This window comes from Canis aureus, chromosome 7 (genome assembly GCF_053574225.1).
Source record: "Canis aureus isolate CA01 chromosome 7, VMU_Caureus_v.1.0, whole genome shotgun sequence".
NCBI lineage: Eukaryota > Metazoa > Chordata > Mammalia > Carnivora > Canidae > Canis > Canis aureus.
In genome coordinates, this window is record NC_135617.1 from 29,040,791 (window position 1) to 29,058,013 (window position 17,223).

At 36.4% G+C, this 17,223-nt stretch overlaps 1 protein-coding gene across 7 annotated transcripts in view; it reads right to left on the minus strand.

Annotated features, from left to right (window-relative positions):
- The window catches only part of DOP1A (DOP1 leucine zipper like protein A), a 108,582-nt gene that overhangs the window by 10,536 nt on the left and 80,823 nt on the right, over positions 1-17,223 (minus strand). For all 7 annotated transcript variants that reach the window (XM_077903228.1, XM_077903225.1, XM_077903229.1 and 4 more), the window contains 12 exons: positions 17,060-17,171; positions 16,775-16,957; positions 15,121-15,246; positions 11,179-11,313; positions 9,429-9,484; positions 8,170-8,274; positions 3,596-3,662; positions 3,122-3,266; positions 2,871-2,950; positions 1,909-2,018; positions 1,502-1,651; positions 1,296-1,357 (listed from right to left, as the gene is read on the minus strand). In XM_077903228.1, the coding sequence (XP_077759354.1) occupies positions 1,296-1,357; positions 1,502-1,651; positions 1,909-2,018; positions 2,871-2,950; positions 3,122-3,266; positions 3,596-3,662; positions 8,170-8,274; positions 9,429-9,484; positions 11,179-11,313; positions 15,121-15,246; positions 16,775-16,957; positions 17,060-17,171 (1,331 nt within the window). The remainder of the gene's footprint in view (positions 1-1,295; positions 1,358-1,501; positions 1,652-1,908; positions 2,019-2,870; positions 2,951-3,121; positions 3,267-3,595; positions 3,663-8,169; positions 8,275-9,428; positions 9,485-11,178; positions 11,314-15,120; positions 15,247-16,774; positions 16,958-17,059; positions 17,172-17,223) is intronic.

Genomic DNA, 17,223 nt, shown 5'->3' on the forward strand with positions numbered 1-17,223 from the left:
CTCTCTCTGTGTGACTATCATAAATTAAAAAAAAAAAAAAAAGAAAAAGAAAAAAGAAAGCCAGGGCACTTGGCTGGCTCAGGTGGAAGAGCATTTGGCTCCTGATCCCAGGATGGTGAGTTCAAGCCCCATGCTAAGTGTAGAGATTACTCTACACTTACTGTAAGATTTACTTACAGTAAATAACTAAAATTAAAACGACAACAACCGGCAGCAGCCGGGGTGGCTCAGCGGGTTAGCGCCACCTTCAGCCCAGGGCGTGATCCTGGAGACCCGGGATGGAGTCCCACGTCAGGCTCCCTGCGTGGAGGCTGCTTCTCCCTCTGCCTGTGTTTCTGCCTCTCTCTCTCTGTCTCTGTCTCTCATGAATAAATAAATAAAATTATAAATAAATAAATAAATAAAATGACAACAAGAAAACCCTTTTTTTCAGATGAAATACAAGAACCCTAATATAAAACCAATCAAAATGGAGTAGAAGGGGGTGGAGCATGATTCTGATCCTCTTGGTCCTTCTTTCTTCTTTCAGAGGAGAAAAACAGAGCCCTCGGATTGAGAGTGACTTGTCTGATAGGCTGAATCCAACTGCCGGCTTTTCCCTGCCTCGCCATCTATCAGTCTTTCATCCATTTAGTAATTAGTTATTGAGTGCTTCCTATGTGCCAGGTTATATGCTGTGTGCTGGGAAAACAATTTAGACACAAATTAGAAACAACCAAATAGGGCAGCCCGGGTGGCTCAGCGGTTTAGCGCCGCCTTCAGCCCAGGGTGTGATCCTGGAGATCTGGGATCGAGTTCCATGTCGGGCTCCCTGCATGGAGCCTGCTTCTCCCTCTGCCGGTGTCTCTGCCTCTCCCTGTGTGTTTCTCATGAATAAATAAAATAAAATCTTAAAAAAACCAAAAACAAATAGTTCTATTCATTTATCACCATGTTTGTCCTCTTTAACTTTTTTTTAAAAGATTTTATTTGAGAGAGAGAGAGCACGTGAGCAAGCCAGCACAAGTTGGAGGTGGGAGCGGGGGCAGAGTGAGAAGGAGAAGGAGACTCCTTGCTGAGCAGGGAGCCAGATGTGGGGGCTCCATCCCAGGACCCTGAGATTATGACTTGAGCTGAAGGCAGACACTTAACTGAGCCACCCAGATGTCTGGTCCTTTCTAAATTTTAGTAATTCCATCCCTATAGGATTTTAACTATAACTTGACAAAGAGCTAATTCAGTAGTTTCTGGAGAAAAACAAGGTAAACAATAAGAATGGGTCAAGATCAAGAATCACACTGTTTATGAATACTCACTCATCAAATCTCTAAATGTTGTTTTATCATGTGTCATCAGATTGTCCATAATTGCTCTCCAACTGAAAGAAACAAGGATTATGATATGTAACTAAGATCTTGTTGTTGTTACCACTAAAAAAAAAAAAAAAAGTGTTCTACTTGGCAGGACAGTTGATAATTTCAGCAAGATGCATTATTGCACTGAATAAAGGATGACGACTTACTGATTAACACAAGAGGCATCCATCTGAAAGAAACTGGGATCCATAAAAAGGTCGAAGGCTTCTTTTTTCCAGGCTCTCCGCGTGTACTGATAGCCGCTAAGACTGCTCAGCAGCTGGACACAGGCTCGGTAACTAGGGGCATTATGTGCACTAGGAGGGAAGGAGAACCAGAACCACTTTAACCTGTATGCTGTGACTCGAATCATCGTGTGATTCATGAGTGATCACAGTCACCTAGAACAATGACAGGACACAGAAGGCACCATAACAGAAATATTTTTTTTTTTAATCATTACAATTCCAGGCAAAAATAATGTCACTTTGTGGTAATTCCAAAAAAGGAAATAAAGGAACACAATGTGTTTCTAATAGGATTTGAATTAAGAAATAACCTTTAGTAACAATACCTGTGATTTCGGAGGTAGGGCACAACATAATGCATAATATTTACAAGTAAAGGAATAACCCGTTCCTTTTCATCGCTATAGAAAACCATATCCAAAAGATGAGCCAACACCTAAAAAACATAAGAAATGAAGTATAATCTAGCAGCTAAAACTGACGGCATTTGGAGTTTCAGTCTGTAAGAATGCCTCGAATACCTTAAGATTAGAAAAAGCTAAAGTCAGATCTCACTAAGCCATTTTTATATGAATGGTTTTTGCCACTATTTGGGTTTTTGCCCGCTATAAATATAGGACAGAAGTAGAGCAAATTTTACTATTTCCAACTGAGACAAGGAAGTATAGAAAAAAGAGATCAAGAACCTTCTAATGTGACAGTGAGTAAATGGTGGATTAAAGACTAGACACTCAGTATTCTCTTTCTCTGACTTGGTTAAAAGAGGGCTTGAAATAAACTAACCAAATGAATTGAGCTATTTAAGTCCCAACTCTATCAATTAATAGCTATTTGGCCTTAGTCATATCATTCTAATCTTTGTGAGACTTGGTATCCACATCTGAAAGGGGAAACAAAAGCGACCTACAAGACTATAACAGGATATAAAAAAGAGCATGTCAGAAGATAGATTTAAAAATATTGGTCAGCTGTAAGATGTATCAGAGTGGTAAGCATCATTATACCACCTCTAACCTCCTGATCATACTGTCATACAAAAGCACTTTTCTTTTTAAAAATCATACTTTTAAAAAATAGTGCATGGGGAAGGAAGCAATATCTAAAGCTATCACTCATATTTAACAAACTACATAGTCTGAATACAAAGTCAAAACTTCATTCTATACAGTGATCTCTAGAAGCACACAACGGTTTTTCAAATTAAAAACTCCTCTGTAAGAACTGCTTGCTAATATTGAAATGTGACATCGTTTACTTGGAAGTTCATGTGAAGAAACTTGATATTTACCTCAGAAAGTAATGTCAATGCATGGACACTATATACAGAAGGAGTTATGTTTGAGGTTTCCATTGCAGGTGATAACATATCTAAATAAGAGAAAAGACAGGTAAAGATACAGTTAGGTCTTTTCCCAGTGACAAAAGCTATCTGCTAACATGAGAAAAGGGATGAACTTATAGTGCTTGCAGTGCTAGTTGTAATGATTTCATACTACACAGGTGCCTATGAATATAAACCTCAATGTTTGAGATCAATACCTTCCACATCAGATTCCAAATTGGTTCCGTCCACCATTATTTTGGGAGAAGGCTTAACTTCAAGGTTTCGTCGCAGCCATGTTGTCTGTTCCAAAGAAGAACCAGCAATGGCACCAATTGCATCCACTATTTTATGAGTCACATCCTAAAGAGACAAGGAAAAAGTTACAAATATGTGTGCATATGTATGTGTGTGTGCCCAACTTCATAGATGATCTTATTTGACCATTTTATTGATTGATTTATTCATGAGAGAGAGAGAGAGAGGCAGAGACATAGGCAGAGCGAGAAGCAGACTCCTTGCAGGGAGCCTGATGTGGGGGACTCGATCCCTGGACCTGGGATCATGCCCTGAGCCAAAGGCAGATGCTCAATCATTGAGCCACCCAGGCATCCCAGACCTTATCTTTTTAGAGTTGAGGGCACTGAGAGAGACAAAGTTTTGGCAACAGCCCTCAATTCAAAATGCCTTACCTGAAGGTCTCTTTGGTCTTTTTTATTTTCCAAACTAGGGTTTTTCATAATAAACTCATTCAGAACACTAAAAGGGCCAAAGAAAAAAACAAACAAGGTATCAGTGTAAAGGAAATGATGCAATCTGATTTCTCACAATGACCAAGTGGCTTCATGGCCTCAATTTCTATTTTATATGTTCAATGAATATATAGAGTATCCTTTGAGTCTGTTAAAAGGAATAAACATACGCACAAAAACACATATACAAGGATGCTCATGACATTACTTGTGAAAGCACCAAAGTGGAAGGTATCTCAAAGTCCAGCAAAGGAAGAAATAAATTCTAGCATATTCATACAGTGAAACACCAAACAGCAATAAATTTAATAAATTATAGCTATGTGAAATTACATGGATGAATCTTATATGCTGTGTGAAAGCAGCAGACATAAAATAAAATATTTACAAATAGTTCAAAAAAAGAGCAAAATTTATCTGTGGTGTTAGAAGTCAGAATGATGCTTATCTTTGGGGAGAAGGGAAAGGACAGTAATTGGGAGGGGACCTGAGAAGACATATAGTGTTTTATTTCTTAATTTGGCCTTGATTATATAATTGATGTGTTCACTCTGTAATAACTTGTGGAGAGTATACTAATTATTTATATATTTTTGTTTCTGTTTTATATATATAAAAAATTAAAAAACAAAAAAACCCCAAACCCCTGAAATCTTAAATTACAACACAGAAAAGTTTCTTACCCTGTGTGTATATAAATAGATTAAAAAAAACTTCATGAATATGGGACACCATATTTTATTGTCATATGGTGTCACCATATGACACCATGGGACACTTTAAATTTTATTAAAAAGATTTTAATAAAATCTTTTAAAAAAATACTTCATGAATGAAAAAAAAATTCAACTTCTCTTGTTTGCTAAAGTTCCACTCAATATTTACTGATCTTTATCTTTAAAAATTTTTTTTAAAGATTTATTTATTTATTCATGAGAGACACAGAGAGAGAGTCAGAGACACAGGCAGGGGAAGAAGCAGGCTCTCCATAGAGAGCCCGATCCGGGATCGTGCCCTGAGCCAAAGGCAGACACTTGACCACTGAGCCACCCAGGCATCCTGATATTTATCTTTTATTAAGATAAATTATATGCATAATTATTTCCAAACTAACATGTGAAGTTATATTAAAAAGCAACCTTCATATCAATTTCTATTTTATAATTAGGAATTTTTAGAGCATCAATGGAATGGCTGGTAATAAACACATAACCAGAAATTCAAAAAAGGAATGAAGTTCCTAGGCTTTCTGAAATTGTCCAACTTTTTGCTTAAACAATCTGAGTATACACACTTGAGAAGGAGGTAGGATCCTTTATGTTCTGAAAAATGAGAAAGGAAGAAAAGTTATCTAAGGAGACAGTATCCTGTGGAGAAGCCACAAGTCACTATAGATAGCTTTAATTTTTAATGACAGGGTTATTTGCTGATAACTCAAAAAACTGTACATATATTCCTTCTTTGAGCCTGTTACTCAGGTAGGTAGGGCAGGCACCATTATTTTTGCTTGATGAATGGGAAAATAGCCTTCAAGAGGTTTACTGAGGTACCCAAGGTCACAGGGATGAGGGCTGGAACTAGAGATCCAAAAAGAAGTAGAAATCTTCATGATTACACGGTTTGATTTCTAGGAGTTACATTTACACTAAAACTCCTGTATACCAGTTATCTTAACTTTTGATTCAGGAATTGTAGACATTGTGTTTTCTGCTCTTTTCATTATATCTTTAATGCCTAAAACTCCCTCGGGTTTTTGATTTAGATAATTTTCAAAATAGTGTGAGGGACCGGGGATCATCATGATCCCTGAAATTCTTTTTTATTTTATTTTATTTTATTTATTTATGATAGTCACAGAGAGAGAGAGAGAGGCAGAGACACAGGCAGAAGGAGATGCAGGCTCCATGCACCGGGAGCCCGACGTGGGACTCGATCCTGGGTCTCCAGGATCACGCCCTCGGCCAAAGGCAGGCGCCAAACCGCTGCGCCACCCAGGGATCCCGATCCCTGAAATTCTTGAGCAAGGTATCTGGCTCACTTTGGCTGCAGTTGGACCTCAGTGTCACTCAACTACCTCAGGCTGACCCACTCTCACCAAACACTCAGCAAGGTTCCTCTACCTCCTCTCTGCTGCCTAGTGCAAGACTACATTCTCCCATTTACCAGAAAACTTGAGGCTACCTCACTGAAGAATCTTCACCTTCCTCCTCCTCCACTTCAAAATTTTCTAGATCATTGGTTGCCAAGCCAGAATTGATAGTTCCCATAAGGGAATTAAGTGCAGAAGCTAACTCTATATATAGAATCACACATCTACACATATAAAATCCCTATTAGAACTACAGAAGTTGACTAAAAGGTCAAAGTTTTTTGCACTTGGTTGAATTTCTATCCATTCAGCATAAAACAGGTTGACTGTTGCTGGCTATTAAAGACCTCACTGGACTGTCTGAGGTAATGTAAAAAGGTTGGGGAAAAGTTTACTCTATTTTCTTTCCATCCCCCTCCTTATATCTTAAGCAGTCATTTTCAATCTTTAGGGTGTACTCACTCAAATCACAGGGATCTTCCTAGAAAGCAGATTATAATGGGGTTGGTCTGGGGTGAAGCCTGAGATCTTACATTTCCAGTAAGCTCCCAGGTGATTCCAATGCTGCTGGCTAAACATCAACCTTTAAGCAGCAAAGTCTTCAAGAAAATGTATTCTCCTTTCTCACTCTTATACCTGCCATTTCCTGTTCTCCCTCCTGGCTGCCTCTGGAATCTGGTGCTATCAGTGAGCCCTCTTCTCTCTAGACTAGAATCTTCTATCGCTCCCACTTAAATAACACCCATTATTGGCCAGGCATTGTTCTAAGAATTTAACAAATATTAACTAATTTAATCCTCATAAGAACTTTCAGTTGGCATTATTATCATATGCATTTTATAGATGGAGAGGTTAAATAATGGGCCCAAGGCCACACAGCTAAGAAGTGAAGGAGCGGGGAACTGAATGCAGGCAGAGGGCAATTTCAAAGTCTTTGCTGTTCACTAACATCCTCCGATCTTCTTCTTCTTTCTTTTCTTCCTTTCTTCTACCTTCTTCCTTTCTTCTTCCTTCCTTTCTCCTTCCTTCCTTCCTTCCTTCCTTCCTTCCTTCCTTCCTTCCTTCCTTCCTTCCTTCCTTCCTTCCTTCCTTCCTTCCTCCTCCCCCTCCCCCTCCTCCTCCTCCTTTTTTTTTTTTTTTTTTCCCCAAATACACCCAACATGGGGCTGGAATTCCATGTCCATGGAATGAGCCAGCGACGGGCCCCCAGATCTTCTTTACCATTAATGATGACTTCCAAATCACTTTTCCTACTGCGACTTTATGGTTTCTCTTTCTTTTCATGATTAAACATCTTCAAAAAGTAGTCCACACTTTCTCACTTTAACCCTGGGCTGTTAACATCTGTGCTTACTATCTCACTAAACTCCTCTCTCCTAAATCACCAGTCCTCTCGAAATCATCAATAAATACACCCTCTTATTATCCCCCTGTCTTCTGTAATCTCCCTGCAAGTGCTACTGGAGCCTCTTCTCTTTTTCTAGAACATGGAACATATCTGGTTTTCTTCCAATTTTCTGATATTTCCTTTTCTATCTCCCTTGCTGGTCTCTTTTTCTTTATTCTTTGTCCTATTTGTACTGTCCCATCCTTGGTAGTTCACACACTCTCTGCCTCCCACATGGAACAGCATTCCTAGCCTACCCTCTTTCTCCTCGGCATTCCTAGCCTTCCCTCTTTTCTCTCTCTCTCCATACTACTACTAACTTGCCAGTCATGTCCCTCTTCAAGGCCTGCCATCACTCCCATCCTTGTGAAAGACCAAATATCTTAAACTAAAACACAGAATCCTTTCCCATCTAGCTCCCAGATCCCTTTTCATCTTCATCTTTCCCCCTCTGCTCTACTCTAAGAACCAAACCAGACAATACACACTGCTCTAGTGTTCCTTCCCATTTCTGTCTCCACAAAGGCTTTCTGCTCCTGACACCTTCATTCACTGAACTAGTATCTACTGGAGACATGTAATGAACAATGGTGAGCAAAAAACCAACAATGTCCATGATACCATGATGCCTGCAGTTAAGAACGGAAGACGGATTTATCAAGTAATCATACAAATTAGTAACATAGATAAAGAAACTTCAAAATAGAGAAAATGACTTTTTAAGCCTGTTTATGTAGAGGGCCCTAAACTCTAATGACTCTCCTCTTCCCCATCAGCCATCCTACTCATCCCTAAAGCAATTATTATTAGTTTTATGTTAGTGCATTTACATTTTGTACAAAGACACACTGTTTCTTCCCTACCACTATCCAGCCCCTTTTTCTTCAGGTCTCAAACCATATGTCTAATTCTATACCTTGAGAATTCCATGAGAATACAGAGAGATTCCATGGTCACCTAAAAACATCTGTTATTCAGCAGTTAAGACAATGAACATTTTTTTTCTTCAAAATAATATTTTTAAGTGAAATTGCTTACCCAAGTATAAGAAACTGCCCTGGGGCTGGAAGACTCAGTTGTATAGAGTCTTTCAGAAGTATCAACAGTGATGCCCAGCTATCCACTAAATTGGGCACTGGAATTCTGCAAGACAAATATGGTTTTGTATATATGTAATTTTCTTTGTATTTTCCCACAGCCTTTAAAACATTTTCCTACTAGTTTCTCTAAACATTCCCTAAATTTGTGTAGACTATACCAGGGCAAAATTCCTAAAAGCTCTATGTTTTCTACCAATATTATATAAAAAGAAACCCAACACATTTAAAATATCCAGTGTGACTTTTTATAGAAATTTTGCTATACAAATCCCAGTTTTTCATCACATGGACTCTCAGAAGTAAAATACAATCGCAGTAAGTCTAATTACTAACATCATAGTCCCTTGCTCTTGGTCCTGTTCTCCCCACTTAACTCTTGTATTTGCTCTTTTTTCCATCACCTATGAGTCTTTAGCTCATCTAAGGGAGAGTCATCAATCTATCCTGAACATTGGTCTAACATCTAGAGAAATTAAGATTATCTCTGTTTTGGTCTGGCCTTAACTCTAACACTTCTATGTATCTAAGTTCAAACTTTATTTAGGTAGTCCTTGCTTGAATCACAGTTTAAATATACTACCTAACCTAACTATAGATGTTTGTCACAGATCACAAACTGATGCCAAGTTTGGTGATTAAAATGCAATTGCCCTATAAGGGAGGATTAAGACTCAGGTTCTCTAGTAAGAAGTCTATCAAAACTCAGCAGACTTCTGCTCAGGGGTCACCAAACTGGAATACCAGAAGAAGAAGCTAAACACCAAACTGGAATACCAGAACAAGAAGGTATTTTATCATCATCCCTAATATTTAAAAAAAAAAAAAAAAAAAAAAATCAGATGAAATTACCACATGTTCACCTATATCAAAATAATAGTGAATTCGGCAGCAACAAGCATGGTTTCAAGAATTGGATTCAGCTTTTCACTTATATTTAAATGATTTTCTTAAAATTCACTGCTTCAGTATCCAGTATATCTTCAATAAACTTAGGTCTTTAGGTGCAGGATCTCTATGGCAAGCTCATTAACGTACCCACTGACTTGTATAAATACACCCATAGGCAATGTTTCTAACATTTTTCGTTTCCAAAGGACAACTTAGCAACTTGAAAGAATTCAGGTGTTTTTCTCCTCTATTCCCTATCTTTGACACATTGCTAATGCAGTAAGGAGAGATCCACATCGGTTATCTTACCTTTGAATATAAGCATAGAAAAACTGAAGCATGCAGACTTCCAAAGAAAGATGTTTCTATAAACAAAAGAAATCAATTTTACAGTGAAGAAAAACGCTGCCTTTGCTTTTTTATTGTTGCAACTACTCTGTACTTTACTGCCAATTTTTAATCTAAACATTAAAAGAAAACAAAAACACTAGTTTGTCATAAAAAAGGCCTCGCAAAGTCTCTTTCATTTAGTAGAAAAAAAAAACTTAACCCTGGAGCTGTTTAAAAAATTGAAAATGCACAGAAGAAATCAAAAGATTCTCAATTCCCACCTGCAATACATCAAAAGTTTGACACTCCAGCCATTACTTTTCAATGATCATCTACTCTCTGTAAGCATCAAGATCAGTTTTATTTTAATCAGCGTATACTTGTTTGGTACTAGCAGAATTGGGTTGAAGATTTTTATGAAATTTGAATTTAAATCTATTTTACTACAAGTTTCTACTAAATTAGTGTAGCTTATTCAAATCTGATATCAACTACTAATAGTATCCTAATGTAGTCTTTAACTAGAGAGTACCAAGTGTTAACATACAATAAAAAACACTTGCCCTTAGAAACTAGCAATAGGCAAGAAATAGGCAAGAAAATGATACTGATGTCCACTGACATGTACCAATTTGTTTCTTTTTAGTATCAACTATTCCCTTGAAAGTTGCCCTTTATCACACAAAGAAAAATCAAGTATCAAATCAAGTTCTGGCTTCAGAACTTAGAGCAGTTGTAGGGGGTGGGGCAGAATTTGCTAGTACTTATTTCCATATCCTCTGTGCTTAGTCCAATGTCTGGCACAAGCAGATGCTCAAAATATTATGAATTGAGCTTTCATAGGCAACTTTAATCCTATTGCAAATGCCTCAGGGGTGATGTAGGAATAGTAAGCCAATTAATACGAAGCTAGTATGAATATTAGCTATTCACACATACACAAGTATACTCTTCCCATTGGGAATTCAAGAAAAAGATAAAATTAAAAAAAACAAACATTTTTAGATACATGTAATAATTCTGTTAAGGATCTGATTTGGTTTATTTTGACTTGGCTTACAGTCTAATGTTTACAGGTCATAAATATTTTCTCTGAAAATATCTTTTAGGATTGCTGGAACAAAGAGCAGAAGAAAGTAGAGAAGTCCATAATTTTACTGATCTGGAGACTTCTTATCTGCCTAATTAGAGGCAATGCATTGTGAATGCCGACTATATTATTTAGTTTTTGTGGCCCTTGAAAAGTTTGAGATTGTACATGGTCCAGAAATGACACTAAGTAGAACTAAGGTTATGGCAAAACGCTAGACATTCGTTCTAAAGAGAAAGCAATAAAGAAGCTGTTAAAAAAAAAAAAAAAAAACCAGAAAAGAAAAAAAAGGCAACAATTGTAGTAAGCAGACCTTAGGTTCTGGTTGCATGTTCTTCCTTTAAATGACCATAAAAAAAAACCTCCCCTAAGAATTCAGTCATACAACTCTTAACTACGTTAAATGTTCACATAAGAGATCTTAGCAGTTAATGGCTCTTCACTGGCTACAGGAAAGATCCCAATGGCAGTCACTGCAGATACTGATAAATATTTTTATCACAGTAGAGTGAGGGCAACATGCCTTCCTCTGCAATCTGTAAGAGTTAAAAGGACATTACTGTACAAAAAAACATCTTACCTACCAGCATCATTTCTGAAATAGAACTATAAATAAAAGCAAAGGAAAGCTCTTCTTACCTTGTCCTTGGCTATGGCTGGGGGCTGCTTTAAAACTTCCTTCACAGTCTGCATAACAGTTTCTGCTCTCATGACACTGATTGAGCGAACCAGTTCTACTAGTAAAAGCTGTTCTTCACTGGCTGTAGGAATGACCTGAATAAACACATCATTGTATTTCTGTATGTATGTGGGTACATAAGTCTTTTAAGAGAAATCACAGAATTAAGAGAATATTTCATGCCCCCCCCCTTTTTAAAGATTTTTTATTTACTTATTTATTCGGGGGGGGGGAGGGAGAGAGAGAAAGAGAGAGAGGCAGAGACACAGGCAGAGGGAGAAGCAGGCTCCATGCAGGGAGCCCAATGTGGGACTCGATCCCAGGTCTCCAGGATCAGGCCCTGGGCGGAAGGCGGTGCTAAACCGCTAAGCCACCCAGGCTGCCCTCATGGCCCCTTTTTAATATAAAAGACTTTGCAAGTCTCTTGATTACTTTAGGTTAAAAAAATATATATATCAATACAAAGTATATACATCATTTCAAAAAATCAAACAGGACAATAAGCCTTACAAGAAAAGACAGCTGTGTCCTATCCTATATCTCACACCCCAAAGCAATCATGCTCAACTCAGCTCTTTTTTATTTCTGAGTAATACAGATAGCTATTTTTTCCTATTTCATGATTTTTTTCAATTTCCTATTGACTTCCTACTTCAGAAGACAAAAATTTAGCTTCCTTACACTTTTCTCCCTATCTTCCCAACATAGTTATGTCATAATTTTACTTTAATCAATATCCAATATTCATTTAACTACGTATGGTTGTACTGTTGTACTGTGTATTATACTGTCATTACCTTTCTTTTACTTTCTGTTCTTTCTAGAGTTAATAAACTGCTTTATTTTTGTTTGGTTTTCTCCATTTCTATCAGATTCATCCCCCAAATGCTCCAACAACTGTAAACCTCTCATTACATATTCAAATGCATTAGGTAATTAATCTTCTACCTTTTCCTCCTCTTCTCTCTCTTATTTTTTCCTTGAGACATCTGTTAGAGGTCTTTTTGTTCTACCCTGGCTTGGTACTCCCTGGGCTTGCTACACATTAACATCCTGATCTCTTTTCTTTGACTATCAGCCTTGAGATTCCTGTTCCTTGTCTATTGTGTCCAAACCCCTATTTCTCGGATCCCATGTCTTCTTCCTTATTTTATTCCTCTTCTAGTGGAGATGCTTCTTTCATCTCAGTAGCTGAGAAAGTGTGAATTGATGGCAATGCCTTTTTAAAATATAGATATTGCAGTTTCAAAATGCCTCGAATGACAGTTTGACTAGATATAGCATTATAGGTTGAAACTAACTTTCCCATCACAATTTCCAGCACTGCTCTTAACAAATATATCATTATTCCACTGAATAGGATCAGTATTTTCTCTTCAGAACATTTTCAGATCTCTGATATCCAGTGTTCTGAAATTACATCCTGATCTTTGTGTAGATCTCTTTTCACAGTATGTGTAGAAACGGATTTCCTTCATTTCTGGAGAATTTTCTTGTACAATTTCATTAATATTTTTTCTCCTTAATTTCTTCTTTTTGCAAGAAGATAGTGACACCCCCCCCCCCCCCAGTATCACTCCTAATTTTCTGATCTCTTTGCCTCTACTTTCTGTATCTCTAAATTTGTATTTTATTTCTGGTGTTTATCCACTTTCTCTTCTTTATTTCTTTCTTTATTTATTTATTATTTATTTTTATTTATTTTTTTTTCCACTTTCTCTTCTGACCTTAAACTGATTTTGTTTGGTGTCTGCTATAAAAAATTTTATATCTAAGAAAAATTTTAATTTTTGCAAAGGTCTTTCTTATAACTTATATCATGGATGCAATATAGTTTCATCTCTTGGAAAGGCATTACTATATTATTACTTACCTGTTATTCTGTTACCTGCATTATTTCTTTAGACTTTATCTAGTTGTTCTGGTCACTATCTATCATATTAGAGGCTTTTGTCATGTGGCTGGTATTTCATATTTATTCAATATATTTGGCTCTATATTTATGTGAAGAATATAAATAAATATGTAATATTTATATAAATATAGCTAATATTTACAGAGTGCTTATTAAGTGCTGGGTGTTGTTCTAAGTACCGTAGATATATATTCTTCCAATTCTGACAGTCCCATAAAGTAGTATTTTTACCTAAGGGTCAATCAGTTAGTGAGTAAACTAAGGATATGAAACCCAGGGATCTGGTTTCAAAGTCTATGCTCTTAACAACCATGCTATTATTGCCCTTGAAAAAGGTTATTAAAAAGTAATGAGAAATCAAACATTTGTGTGTAATATGGATCGGTAGGGAGGCCTCCCTGTGTGGTGACTACAGCCTAGTTTTTTGTTTATAGACCCAAAAACTTTAGTACCTCTAGGTCTTTTTTATTGGTCAGGTCATTTCCCCAGGGAGGAATCCTCAAAATTCCTAAGGACCATATGGCTTCGTGCTACCTCACTCGGGTGAAGCTAATGCCCACTTTTCAGTATATAAACTTTCTGCAAATGCTCCTGTCTGTTTTCATCATGAAGTGTAATGTCTACCTGTATGAATCTTCTGCCCTTGGGTTCAGAGCCTTTCTTAACCAACACTTTAAAGAGCAAACTTGACTCCAGTTTCCCGCTTGGGTAGCATAACAGTTGGTGGTCATATGAGTTGGGGAAAAGGAATCTAGGAGTAGTTAGCTGCTCCTTATATATAAATTTTCAATCAATCTTCCAGATTTCAGCCCCATCCCAACCCTTTATATTTAGAAGCACCTGACACTTCCACTTCCAAAGACTATCTGTAGTTTTACAGTGGCAACTGGTTCCTTTCTTGCAGCAATTTGGTTATCAATTTTCTTTATTAAATCAGTTACCACTCAGACCTGTGTTTTTTTTCATCTTGCAAAATTTTGCTGACACTTATTTTTCTGTGGTCAACTCTCTCTTTTGTCATGGTTTTGGTTTATGTCTTTCCAAATTCTTCTACTCTCAAATTTGAAAGAAGAACAGAGAAAAATGCAGATGTTTGATATACCTTGTTCAACCACAGGTCCTTGACTGATTTTAAATAATCCAGGATTTTACTTCTGTCTCATGTAGTATCTGCTATTCAATTATCCCATGGAAAAAAAATGTCATAAGTAGGAATGTTTATTTTCATTCCTTTTGAAACTTCAACATATATGTGATGTGAAATCAGCACAAAAATAACACATCAGAAACCGTGAACTAGACAAATCATATATCTTATGTGAATGTTGATTATTTAATAGCCTTAATATTCTAATGAGTCACTATTTCCAATTTAGAACATTTTTGAGCTTTCAAACTCACAGAGCAGCAAAAATCTCACATATAATCCAGGTAAACCAATATATAGATTACATTTAGAAATGAACTACTTAAGCTATAATGTCTTAATGAAAAACTAAGGTAAAAACTCCATAATCTTGCTTTGTACCCTAAATGACTAACATTTAAAAAGTACACTGGGTGGCTCAGTGGTTGAGCCTCTGCCTTCAGGCTCAGGGCGTGATCCCAGGATGGGAGGTGGGGGGGTGGGGGCTGAGTCCCACATCAGGCTCCCTGCGGGGAGCCTGCTTCTCCCTCTGCCAATGCCTATGCCTTTCTCTGTGTCTCTCATAAATAAATAAATAAAATCTTAAAAAACACATTATGTTAACTTTTCTATTTCAAATATAGTTACCATCATACTAATTTCTTTTTCTTGCATAAAATGCTTTTTATTTAAGACATTTAGGCAATGAATACATTATCTAAACCTGTAGAAAAACTACTGTTTTCTATTCCCCATCCCATCCCAGCCCCACTGCAACTAATGGAGAGTTGAAAACTAGCATGTTCTCACCAAATGCTTACCAAATGAAACAACAACAGTAACAAATAGTTAAATAGATACCTTAGTCCTGGTGGTGGTTTTGTTCTGTCTTCTTTCATTCCATACAAATGCAATAGCAGCCATAAAGTGAACACCGTGATTCATTGAAATTGGGCCCAATAATTCAAGGATTTGCTGTCTCAAGTTCTAAAACAATTTAAACAAATGACAAGTTAATTAAAACTTATGACACATTAATAACTAGACTGTACTTCTAGTTTTTTTAAAAAATAATATATAGCACTTTCATGTTTTGCTACCGAAATAACAGTAGAGGAAACTTTAATAGTGTTAAGAGAGGCAATCATGGTTATTTTAACTGGAAAAGAAAAAAACCCCCAAACCCTATAAAATGACAACTGCCAATCAGCCAGATGCAAGAGTCTATATGACAATAAGAAAACGTATCAATGAAATTCAATTACATTAGTAGATTCCTTTAAAAAGGAAAGGGGGTGTTTTATATTTAAGTGAAATTACACAACAGAAAAGCATATTTAATCTAAACATAAGTACTTAGTAAAAATTTTTGAGTTTCTGCCCTTCCTCTTCCCTCAATTTCAGTTGTTCTCCCATTATTGCATATCTAGGGAGTCAGGTCTACAAGTAAGATTAGGTAACTGAGGGATATCAATTCAACAACTTGACATTGCAGAACATGCTTTCAAATATAATTTTCCTCTAAGTATGAAGGAAAAACTTGGAAAATGCCAGTGTAAGAAAAAAACTTAAAAACTCAACCATTAATCATATTATACTGAGATAGTCATTATTAGCACACTAATTTCTTCTGCATATCATTTTTATATAACTATAAATACAAGATTTGTTCATTTATATAACATCCTTATTTCACTACAGTTTTACACATTTTCCATCCACTAAGATTTCTTCAAAACTGCAATTATTAATAACTCTGTAATGTAACATTAAAAGGATAATTTATTTAACCATTTTTCTTATTTACTGTTTAGGATCTCTCTTTCTGCCACTAAATAAGGCTATAATGATATATACATGTATATATATATTCACATAATTTTGATTACCTTAGAATTCATTACTCAAGTAGATTACTAGGTCACAGACTACAAAACTTTTAAAGCTCTCTGTGCATATTGCTAAATTGTTTTCTAGGAGGGTTTTGCATATTAAAATGTCAACTTAAAACAACCTAAAGAAAGGGAATAAAATTATGTATGAATGAACCTCAAAAACATTTTGTCACATGAAAGAAACCAGATACAAAAGACCAAATAACACATGATTCCATTTATTAAAAATGTCCAGAAAAAGCAAATGTATAAGCAGAAAAAACAGATTAGTAGTTGAATGGAGTTAGCGAGGGGAACAGGGTGTGACTGCAAATGGGTACCAGGACTCTTTTTGTGGTGGTGGACATATTCAAAGACTGTGGTGACAGTTTCACAACTCTGGGAATGTACTAGAAAAAAAAAATCATTGTATATACTTATAAATGCATGAATTATGTGATACATCATTTCTCAATGAGACAGTTAAAATTATTTGAGAACTAATTATTCAATTCACATAGCGTGCCATAAATTCTACTTAAATTATTCACAAATTCTGAATAAAATCTTCAGGAAAGTCCCAGAAAAAACTCTTTTGAGTTTTTTGTGACTATACACAGAGGAAGTGTGAATTGACTAACCTTAGTGGCTCCAAGATTAATAGTGGTAACAGATGCAGAAGCAGCAACAGCGATCTTTTCTGAAGAATCAGCCTGATGCAGGATGCTCCAAAGCAATGTCACAGAGGACATGATCATATGAAGAATCGAGAGGATTCCACTGCGGGCTTCAAACAAGTGTTTTTGGTCTACGTTGACCAAAAGCTATCAAAGTTGGGGGTAAAAATACATACCAATTACCGAGGTTTACAAATGGGTGTTAAACCTCTGTCTTTTCAAAGGTGTCAAATATTCATGCAGTCTTACTTGGTGATACTGAGTAGTAGGATCCAATAAGCAGTAATGGATAATGGCTGTGATCCCTTCTAAAAGAGTAAGAATCATATCTGGTGGAATGATTGATGCCATCCACAGAGGTCTGAAATAAAATGCATTCATTTGAACACAAGTTCTGTGAAAGAAGTGTTCAT